The sequence below is a fragment of the Sander vitreus genome, chromosome 14 (genome assembly GCF_031162955.1).
Source record: "Sander vitreus isolate 19-12246 chromosome 14, sanVit1, whole genome shotgun sequence".
NCBI lineage: Eukaryota > Metazoa > Chordata > Actinopteri > Perciformes > Percidae > Sander > Sander vitreus.
In genome coordinates, this window is record NC_135868.1 from 17,225,170 (window position 1) to 17,237,181 (window position 12,012).

General features: G+C 40.8%; 1 protein-coding gene across 2 annotated transcripts in view; it reads left to right on the forward strand.

Moving 5' to 3' along the window:
• The window catches only part of ctnnal1 (catenin (cadherin-associated protein), alpha-like 1), a 50,687-nt gene that overhangs the window by 22,536 nt on the left and 16,139 nt on the right, over nucleotides 1–12,012 (forward strand). For both annotated transcript variants that reach the window (XM_078267809.1, XM_078267808.1), the window contains exons 2-4: nucleotides 5,231–5,420; nucleotides 10,011–10,198; nucleotides 11,123–11,242. In XM_078267809.1, coding sequence (XP_078123935.1) covers nucleotides 5,231–5,420; nucleotides 10,011–10,198; nucleotides 11,123–11,242 — 498 coding nt within the window. The remainder of the gene's footprint in view (nucleotides 1–5,230; nucleotides 5,421–10,010; nucleotides 10,199–11,122; nucleotides 11,243–12,012) is intronic.

The following is a 12,012-nucleotide window of genomic DNA, read 5'->3' on the forward strand; positions in this document are numbered from 1 at the left end:
CAACCAAGGCGTTAAACCTCTTTTTCTTGTTTCTCCCCTCCTTGTCTCCTTACAATATACTGTCTAGTTATTCCCTGCCCATACACAGTTTATACAGCAGTACTGCAGTAAAGTAAATACTTGTATCTGCACAAACACCCACACACACATAAGAAGACAAAAATAAAACTCACTATAAATGAATGGATAATGTTTCTTCTTTGATTTACACCCCTACATTTACATGTGGAAATCCTATTGAGCTTGACAGTTAATGGCTGAATGTGATGTGAGTTTCTTTGCTAGGATTCTGTTTCTAACTTTATATTCAGTCTCTTTGCTCTGGAAAAAAAAAGTTCTTTTTGAGTTGTTAACTCTCGTCAGCAGGCCAAGTAAAGCTTCAAGGAATCTGAGATATAATTCAGACAAATAAGCAGATCAAAAATAACACTTGCCAAGCAAGCAATTATTGTGATGAATGGCTGCAATGTGTGTTTAATAAAAGTCCCGTCAGGCCTCCAGGATGAGCTTGTTCACACTCACCTTTATCATGCTGCCTTTGTTTGCGGAGGATTTCTCACAGTTACTAAATGACAAGGATGACGTCACTGGGAAAGAGGCCTTGAATTGATCTGTTTTGAGTAAACTGGATTTTTCTTTCACAAACGCACTCGTTTAGCTACACATTAATACAATTGCATTATCCAAGAATCAGAGCAGAGAAAAAAAACAGGCAGAGAGAAAGAATGACTCGGATAGCCCCAAACTTTCTTCCAGCATAGCCATTGAACAAAACTGTCAGTAGCCATGGGAGGCAGCCACAAATGTTTCCAGCTTTTGTTACCCTCTGATTTATAGTCGATCACTGTGTCCTTGAGGTGTTAGTCTAGATTTCCCACTAGCCAACGGCTGGGCTCTGTTAGCGCATTGTGTTGCTCAGAGTAAGCTGTTGATGTTGTTTTTATGGCCTTGTAATTGTCCTCCTAATTATGGGGAACAAAGAGATGAGAGGTGGATGGTTGGGAATTGACTGGTTGTGTACCAGGGGAGAAAGTAACAAGCAGGGGATAGACAGTCTCTGCTGTGTTAATGTGAGAGAGACTTTATAAGATATTATGTACAGAACTCTGTGTGTGTGAGTGTGTGTGTGTGTGTGTGTGTGTAGGAGCAGCGGGAACGTACACAGTGGGATATTTGTCAATATAATCAAATTTGTCGAATTTACCAGAATGCACATTCCAAGTTGACCCCCACATTTATTACATTAGATAGTAAGCCATTTTTCTTTCCAGCCAACCCCTCTGTATCCAAGCTGGTATAGCACCAGGGACACTACCCGTTAGCCCTGTCAATAAACAAATCTGCCGGAGGTCTGACTTTGCATCTAAAGCAACATTTGTGCTTATGTCACGGATTTTATATCGTGTAAATCCTCAGTGGGGTTTTGGAGGCTTTGATGCTGGCATGCTGCTTGGTTGGTAGTGGTTATTGGCATTCGAACACTGCTGGAGTGCAGCAGAGCACTGCAGCATGGCATAGCGAGGGTGTGTGTAAACAGAGAGATGAAGACTGAGAAAAACTGAGAGGAGAGATTTTAAATGAATAGACTGCGGTGAAATGTTAAGTAAACTTCTAACCTTTGGCCTGCCTGAATGCAGTTTGAGCAGGTGTCTATAAGGAGTGAAGCTAGGTTTCGAACATCAATACTTTTCTGTTATTTACCGAACTGAGTATGAAAATATGTGTAGTACTGAAAGTTGGCATTGCATGTCTGGTCATATTTGTAGTTTTACTATGGTATCCAAAAAACGTCTCTTGATGCCAAGCAGTAATAAGAAATACTGTTACTGAGTGTTTCACTAACCCATCTAGAATGACATTTTTCTCTGTCTCTGCAAAATTAAACTGACACAAGTTCCTCTGATACACACACAAACACAATGGGCTCTCTTTTGCGATGGCACTGTATCAATATTATGTTCTCTCTCCACCCTGCTCTGTTCCTGTTTGCACAGCCCAGTAAATGTACCCCACCTAGTAATCTCTAATGGAAGAAATTCCAGGCAGTGGTTATTCTCTCTCTCTCTCTCTCTCTCTCTCTCTCTCTCTGCCTCTCTTTGTAATTCACAGACTTTTTTATACTCTGTTTGTCTTTCACAGACACAACGTTTTAAACTTGTTAAATTAACTTTACCCTCTGCTCATCTGCTGCAGTGTAGACACACACACACACACACACACACACACACACACACACACACACACACACAATTCCCCTCTAATACTCTCACTCCCCAGTTTCTGGATCAGTGCCAGCATGAGTGTTCATGTCACCATTTGCTTGTACAAGTCATCTGGGAAAACAATCATGCATGGACCCTGCAGACATAAAAATACCATGCATACACACTTTCAGTTGAACACAAGACACAGAGCCCTCTGGGCAAGCCAGGGTCAGATGCTTGAATCATCAGAATCTTTACGTCACAGAAATGCCCATTAGGTCTCTTTTATAACATGAATGCTACCTCACGTTGAACAAAAGTCTATTTTATGACGTAGAATCATGTGTCACTGTGCCCTAATTCCTTCTTTTAGGCTACATCATGTCCTGCCGGCGTTTGTGTTTTCTACGTAGTAGCCTACTCTGTGTGGATGAGTCAGTGATAAAACACTGGGCCCACAGGAAGGGAAGCTCTAATACTGAGATAAAGAAGACAGCTCATCAAGGGACGCGTGTCGGACCAAAAGAAGTTTATGAGCACTTTCAGGGTGAAGTTCTTGCTTAGAGCAATAAAAAAAAAAACACAAGTTACAACTTTTCTAAACATATTAGAGAAACGTAGTGACAGTGAGATTGGTACTAAAAAGTTATAGAAGAGGGATGGTGGAAGAAGAGCAGCATCTTTGCAACATCTTTGTTGGTCCACTTGTTTTTTTTAAATGTTTTTAACTATTTCTTTCTATCCTTTTTTCTTCATGTCTCTTTTTCATGATTTATATAACACAGATACTTGACAATTACCATCTTTTATGTTATTTTATAGAAAGTAAGGCTTGCTTATTAGAAATTGATCAGTGCCATTATCGGAGTGAATGTGTCTTTTGTGATTGAACCAAACTACCATTGGAACTTATACAGTATATAGATGTGACCTTCATTGTTCAAGGACTTGAAGGAGTATATTTTTCTGTGCTGTGCAGAACTTATGCCAAACATTCCCAGTTAATTTGCTTCTCAGCAATTTGAAGTTGGAAAGTCTGACCCAATATTGAATTTTTTCTGTACTCAACTAGAAATATATTTGCTGTGCACAGTACTAATGAGCATGGAGACTCAGTGGAACAACTTAAGCAGCATTAAACATCAACATCAGTTTAAAAAACTTTGAAACTCAGCGATGAAACTGTCAGTGTGGATGATGTGTGATGTACAGTTTAAATGTGGGTCATGTCCCACAGGGCAGCAGCTCAAGAGGTTGCTGATTCTGGCTACATTTATAGCATTCAGATTCAGGAGACATTTATTGCAGGTTTATATTCCCCTTTTGTGGTGAGTATAAAAGACCATAATAAGACATTTTGAAGTCATTGTGATGGAAATTTTTCACTATTGTCCGACATTTTACAGACTTGACATGATTAATCGATAGATTGAAGAAAACAATTGTCAGGTGTAGAGTTGCAACGATAAGTCATTAAAAGACATTAAATAACTATTTTGATCGATTCATTGTTTAAGTTCTTTAAGCAAAATGCTAAACATTTGCTGTTTCGGGTTCTCAAATGTAGAAATTTGTCAATTTGTTAATCAAGTATTGAATTAGTCAATTAATTTCCCTAATGCTAATTGTATTTTGTCTGATTTTAAAGCAAAGCTAAGGAAGGATCCAGATAACAAAAATGTATGTGTGTGTGTGTGTGTGTGTGTGTGTGTGTGTGTTCTTGTTTAACTATATTCGTGGGGTCCAAAAACCAGGAATACAGTATACTTGTGGGGTCCGGACAGCTTTGTGGGGCCAAAATGCTGGACCCCACAACTTTACAGGGCTGTTTGAGGGTTAAGACTTGGTTTTAGGATTAGGGTTAGAATTAGGTTATGGTTTTGGTTAGGGTAAGGGTTAAGGTTAGGCATTTAGTTGTGATGGTTAAGGTTAGGGTAAGGGGCTACGGAATGCATTATGTCAATGACGGGTCCCCACAAAGATAGTGAGACGCGCTGTGTGTGTGTCTGTCTGTCTGTCTGTCTGCCAGGTGCTGATCTATAGCAATGTTGTCAACTTTGCATGAGATCTCAGGGTTTATTGTGTTATAAACTGTCAGATACATCTGAACACATTTTAAAGGTTTTCATTCAGAAAGTCTTGTGTGTTACATTCCTGTGTCAGGGTGCTGATTGCCGTCTGAGCCGTGCAGAACCAGCGTGTGTTCTGTAGCCCACAAAGACTTTTCTGACAAATGTTCCTCACTTGGACCACCTGAAGCTGTGGAGCAATTAAAAGAACCACCCACCACTCCCTGACCCAAATGGTTTGACACATACACACACTCAGATCTACAATGATAACAGCTGGAGAGAGTGAAAGCAGTCAATTAATAATTTATGATAATTAGCTCCACCCATTCATAATTCATACCCTCAGTTATCACTAATAGGCCCCACCGGGGGTGTGTGTGTGTGTGTGTGTGTGTGTGTGTGTGTGTTTCCGTGTACCCGGTGGTGGACTGTCTTGTATATGTCACAGAAGACGTGCCTGCATATCCCATCTGCTGTGTTTGTTGCCGCTCTTATTTCAAATTTTATAAAATATTGTGTAAGGTGTGTTGGAGATTGGGTGCGTGTTTGTGCTGTAAAAATGCTTTCTGTCTTTCAGACACGCATGGTAGGTTATCCATGTGCGTCTTTCAAAATGTTATCTCCACTTGTAGCTGTACAGGCAGGAAACTCCTCTCTCCTGATAAACAAATGGAGTGCGAGCTTCAGACTCAACATGCTCCCTTATCAAAGATGTTGTTTGGATATAATAGCAGCATACTTTCACTATAGAACAAGAAGTTATGATTCTAGATTGTGTACTTGTGTATTTTTTTTTTTTATCTTCTTCTAGACTTTAAGATGGCTCAATGCAAAAGGATCTATAAAGTACCTAACTATGCAAGTGCTTAAATAACTGACTACAACAAAGTGTGTGTCTTCCTACATAAATAATGTCTGGCTTTCTCTTTTTCCTTCTCCACACATTTCCTGCAGATAACCACTCTGATCAACCATAAAGACAAGCCAAAGAAGTCCGAGCGCACCCTGGCAGCCATACACAAGGTGGGCCAGGCAGTGAGTGTGGCTGTGGGACGTTTTGTCACTGTCGGGGAGGCCATTGCCACAGAGAACCAAGAGCTCAAGGATGAGATGGGTCAAGCCTGCTTCGAGGCACGCAGAGCAGGTAGGCCTCCTCTCTGAATCTTATTATGTAATTGACATTTCCCCAAATTGCTGCCTTTAAACTCAATGAATTGTCAAGTGTTTCTCTTTTGGAGTAGATAGAGATGGCACATATTTTGTGGTCACAAATTTATGTTGTAAAACTATGTGAGGGTGCTTCATGCTACAGGCTTCTTCATAGTGGGTACTGCATATTTCTGTCATAAGCATGGCCATGGCTTTATGGTGTTCAGAAATTGCCATTGAGGGTGTTGGAGCTGGTCAGCCATTAAGACGTATAAGTGTTTATTTGTTAAGACAAACTGACAGTTTCATAAAACATCAGGCATCACCTTCAGGCTTCACAGCGTTATCAAATTTGAGCAAGTTTTGATTCATCTTGACAGCCCGGCTGTCTGACAGTATTACACCAGAGGACCTCCAGAGTGTTCTAGAGAAATTGTTATTAGGTTGGAAGTAAAGGCTGAAAAAAGTGCTTCTTCACTCAAGGGTGCTGCATAGAAGGTGGGAATGAATGTGTCTGCTCTGGCATGGAAAGCACTGCATAATAGAGTCTGATAGAAGGCTCCCGGAGACTTTATGCATCAAGCTGTTGGAGAGATTGAAGAAGTTGTAGTTTCCCGATATTCACTTCCTCATGGATTGCTTCTGTGTTACATTGAAAAATATTTCTCCACCCGAGGTCAGGACCTAATTTTTTTTTCATGGGTTTGAATCTGCTGGCTAGGCCTGTCTGTGTTTAGATTTCTCCCAACATCTGCATTTCTGCACTTTGATTCCCATTCTGCCTCTCACCCAATGTGCACTGCAAGAGGCTCCATCCTTCTGCGATTCTGAAAAGATAACCTGTTTGGTGGATATATGGATATATCAAGTGAAAAACAGTAAACAACTGAGAGAGACAAAGAGGTACAGAGGTTTGTAGGAGGGGTGGAAACAGTGACAACCAGCGTGAAGGAACAAGAATGTCAGCTTTGTTAAACCCGAGAAAGAAGAGGTGATGGTTTTGTCAGAAATGTGTTTCTCACCATGTTTTTACACTTTCTTGTAACATTTTGCAGTCTAAAAATACACACTCAAGACACACATCAACCTGTATCTTCCTGTCTATCTGAACTTTCTTACAATTCTTCGTTTAGATAGTTGTCACCGCTTGAGTGAAACTCTTATTTGTATCGGGAAACTTCGTTCTTATCAGGCAAAACAAGGAACTCATTTAGCCTTCTCCAGAGCAGACCAGAAACAATATCACATTGGATAAGAATTTAGACAAAACACCGTGATAATAGGTTTATGTTGGGAGATTCAGCTTGGGTAGTAAAGCATTTAATCCTCACACAGCATTGATTTGTTAAGACGGCTAAAACTCACACAAAGAGCACTGCTGGGAGGGGGAAAATAGACTGATGAGAAAATGTGCGTGTGAATGTGTGTGTCTAGGTGAGGCCAAGTGAAGTGTGTGTATGTGTGCAAATGTATAGGTGTGTGTGTGTGTGTGTGTGTGTGTGTGTGTGTGTGTGTGTGTGTGTGTGCTCACTGCGACTAATTTATTCTAGTTCTCACTTTCCTCTTAGGGGGGTGTTTTCACATGCACTTTTTCTATCTGACACTGTACAACTGTTTCCAATACTTTTTGTATCCCTGACCATTAAAAAAAGGAGACATCTTCTGGGATGAAAAAAGAAAGCCTTTTAAGAGGCTTTGAGTCTCCTGGAGAGAGAGGGGCTAGTTAGTGAAGGATTGGCATTTGTCTAATACCTAGCCGTAGGGAGAGTTTAATCAGGCAGGCTTCAGCCTTGTGTGCTATAATAAATGAAATAAAGGCAGGCTGAAAGCACTAGTTTAATTAGATGTTACCCGTCATCAGAGCGGTGGAGAGATCCAATGAGGCAGGTCAGTGAAGGCAATCTGTGTTGAATCTCTGTCACTGTCTCTTTCACTCAGTCTCACAGTGTCATTATCACATTTGCATGCTTCTGTTTCACTTTTTCTTTCTTCCTGAGAAAGATTCAAGATAAGATAGTAGTTAGGGTCAAAATAAAGTCGATGAATTGAATGAGTTATATGAATTTATATGAGTTGTCCCAGTAGTATTTCTTTGTTGTGTACTGAAGTAGCACATCATACGACATGGTTAGATATGTTTGAGACAAATTTCCACAATTTGTTGTATAATATAAATTATTCATCTAAAGTGTGTATGTTACTTTGTTCAACAGACCTGTAGGTTTCACCACAAGACAATTATGAACCACAGACTCAAATGTTGGTCTTGAGGAGCTGCAGCATTTATTCATGGACAAACTGAAACCTACACTGTACATTTCCTACCACCTTACAACTTTACTGTTTATTTCTTCTCTGCTCATTTTGGTGCATTGATGTTAATATCTCCGCCAGAAACTGAAAGTGAAACTAAAGTCCCAGTGGCGTCGTTTCCTTGCGCTACTTTCAGATGGTTCTATTTTAACATTTTTGCTTTCTTCATAATGTGTACTCCTCCTTGTTATTTGAGTAGTTTATCTAATCTGAGTTTTAACTCAACTCACACACACACGCATTAAAATGGCGGTGGCAGCAACATCAACAGCGTAGGACATAAATCTGCTGATTGATCGCAACACAGAGGCAAAGAAAGACTGACTGTGTGCACAATTCATTTTGAAACAACAGCCAATAAGGAAGCTCCAACTCGACCAATGTCATCACTCACTCCGACCAATAGTGTAACTTCATCGCTCATTCGCTCAGTGACAGACTTTTGGGTTTATAGCACTGGCCCTTCTTGTCTAGCCAAAAAAAGGGGATACAATTGCCTCGAAGCGCTGTACCAAAACATCAAGGATTGGCCTTTTTTAACTTTTCACTCATGAATGAGATATAAATGATACAGAAACAAGTCTTCAGCAATATTAGCAGTTCTGTGAGTCTGTACTGAGGCACAGTGGTGCTTTGAGCTAAATGCTAACCTGCTGATGTGTAGCAGAGATATATGTTTACCATGTTCCCCATCTCAGTTTAGCATCGTTAGCATGCTAACGTTTCTTAATTATCACTAAACACAAAGTACAGCTCAAGCTGATGGGAATGGTAATAGTTTTGAAGGTATAAACCAAAGTATTGGACAAATTGTTGACCTGGTGATGGTGCTAGATGAAAAGGGCACATGATTTTTTGTATCCGCTTTCATCACAATCCACCAACAGACAGACAGACAGACATTGCCATCCATTGAGTCATGCAAGATTGACTGCCTGCAAGCACTGTAACAACACATCAAGGATTGGCCTTTCAAGTTTTCACTTATGAATAATAAATTCATCACAGAAAAAAAAGTAGAATTCATTACACCTGACGCATAATTTTCCATGTAGAGAAACAAACAGTTTTTTTACAGTGAAAAGAAGCTACAAAGGTCTCAAGTACATATGATAACTAAGGGACAAGTGGGATAGCTCTGTTTTACATCTAAGGTCATTAAAATCCATCCTCCATACCATCCATATTTTGGGATTTAGAGTGGAGAGTTGGTTCCCTCTGCTTTCCAACCCGCTAGTGTAAAGAGGTTGAGCAGCATTCTTTGTGAGCCAGGCCTAGATGTTTTAACTGGTTAACGGAGCTGGCACTGAAAAGCAGCCTGTCGGATGCAATCAGTTCGTCAGTGCTGCTTCTTTTAAAGGACCAGCCAAAGCAAGAGACAGCCAAGCTGCATGACCCGATGGAGACCTCGCTCTATCCCCTTCCCCCTCTTTTCTAAGCTCTCTTTTTTTTTTAGAGATTGTTCTCCACCTCCCTCTCACTCTAAACTCTGGACATTTTTCTCTTGATAGGGACTATTTTGGTGATGGGATTTTAAGCCTAAAAAACTCTGTATTCTTCCCTTTCTAGGGCTATTAAAAGCAGGTCAGAAAGAGAGAAAGTTGGAATATGAATTTGCTCTGGCATGTTTGCCAATCGTATTTGAGGGCCTTAGTTGTCTCACGTCACCCAGAAAGCATGACAGTAGTGCTTGGGACAGGCTAGTGTAACTGTTGTACCACTGTGCTGAATAAAGTACAGTTGTGTTTCAGCCTGTCTAGGACGATATGTTCTCCCGGAGCTGAAGAGTACCAGATTGGAAGAACATTGTGTCGTAGTGTTGTCTGACCTACTTAGTCGGTCTGGTCAGTTGACCACCCATCTTTTTCATGTTCTGCCTCTTGTCTGGGTTCAGATCTCAGTGACAGCAGGCAAAGCAAAGTAGCATAACATTCTTTTTGGCCAGCCACATCCTCCAGCTCTTCCGAGGGAATCCCAGGACGTTCTCAGGCCAGATGGGATATGTAAACCCTCCAGCATGTCCTGAGCCAGCCTCTCCAACTTCCTGAATCATCTTACAGACAGAAACTCTTTAAGACCATAAGAAATTATGTTTTAGGTTGTCATGTTTAAAGTTATGTTTGATCCCAGTGAGCTCCATGCAGTGAGGAAGCCTGATACAGAGAAAGTTGTATTGTTGCATCCCTATATTCACAGTATATTGTTCCAGCCAGTTTATCAGTTTAGCTCTGTTGCTGAACTCTTCTCAGTACCCTTCTCTCCTCTCTTGCAGGTGATGCCATAGCCCAGCTGACCGATGTGGGATCAGCTTTGCCGTCCCAGTCAGATGGACGTGTCACGGTGTTCAGTGATAGGACAGGGATGGTGAAGGCTGCCCGCTTGCTCCTCTCTTCAGTCACCAAAGTCCTTGTCCTGGCTGACCGCATCGTCATCAAACAGATAATCACATCACGCAACAAGGTGAGATGTGCAAATGTGAGATGTCACACAACCTTTAAGGATATGCATACACTCTGTTGCTTAGGTCTCTCTTGCACATGCACACAAACACAGGCAGGCAGGCAGGCAGGCAGGCAGGCAGGCAGGCAGGCAGGCACGCACACACACACACACACACACACACACACACACACACACACACACACACACACACACACACACACACACACACACACACATACATACATTCACACACACCTAAGCAAACTCAATCTTGAGTCCTTTCTTTCCGAATAGATAATAGCTCTTTCAAGGAGTACTCTAGAGGTAATTGGAGGGAAGCTGCACATTTAGCGATAACATAAAAACACAGAGCAAGAGACTGTCTCTCTCAATCGTACCTGGCTATGCTCTTAGCCAGACAGTGTGATATGGATGTAGCCGTAGACTGAGCCAAGAATGGAAACAGGGGGCCTAATCATGACTGGTCGGCCTCGTTTGGAGAGACAGTCGACAGCCCCCTGTTCTCCATTACTGGCAAACACAATTACATGTCTTCCTCCTCCTTATCTGGCGTGGTTAAAAGCTGCTGCGTCAGCACTGCCAGCTAGCCTACCCTCGGCAGCTAAATGAGCAGCTACTGTACATAGACTACTATTAACTAAAATGCAGGTTAGGAACTACTTATTCCGCTGGTTTTATTTTAGGATATCATTGATATAATTACATCACATTGAGACATTAATACTACAAAAGGGAGCTCTGAAATAACAAAGAAATAGAATGTAAAAAACATTTTCAAATATTCAAAAAAATCACAGTCCAATAACTTTTATTCTTGTTTCTGTTGTAAGGTAAGGCTTCACTCGTGGGATATAAACATGATATTTTCTGCTGTTTTAGCACTTCTGCACTGTACTACTCTGATCGTTTCACTCCTCTCAGGTCCTGGTTACGCTCGACCATCTGGAAAGAGTCAGCACCTTCCAGGAATTTGTTCAGATTTTCAGTCAGTTTGGCAACGAGATGGTGGAGTTTGCCCACCTCACTGGAGACAGACAGAATGTGAGTAGCATGTGAAGAAACCAACTCTCTTAAAGTTTTAAGATTGTCAAAATCATCAGCACACTATTACATTCTTTCAATAAATGAAATGCTAATGTTAATTAACATTTAAATATATTTTTGTTTAACATGCAGTAATTTGCCTCTTCATTTCTGCAACACCAGGCACATTTTGTTTATTCATGCAGATGTTATCTTCCAACAATCAGTGTTTTTCTAAACAAACTATTTTTCTAAACAGTATGAATCAATAATTCAAGCGTCAAATATTTATACTTCCCAAAAAATCAAACAATGAATTAACAAGGCCTCTTCAGGCTTCTCTTATTTCTACAAATATTTCGTTCTGTATCTATTACTTTTCTAATCCAAGTCTCAATCCATAAGAGAACTGGCAGGTCAGTTATGACCCCTACTCCTCAAACACTCTTTACATCACGATTAAATGTTGATATGAACTGACCTAAGCGAAGCATTCTCTCTGCAATATATCAGCTTAGAGTTTGGCAAATTTGCAAAATAAAACCTTTGCTTAAAGCTTTAGAAAAACAGTCCAACTTAGGGTTTCTAACTTTGCTCTGTCAAAGACGGCTAATCCTTCTTTGATGCATATGTTTAACTTCTGCAGCTAAAGCGCTTTGCCTGCAGAAGCTGATGTAAAGTGCACTGGCTGTGATATCTCGAAAGAGAGAGGATCGACCATCCCTCTTTCTGAATTTCTACGTATAGGGCACATGTTTTGAAATACACGTCATGTCTCTCCTCAACGC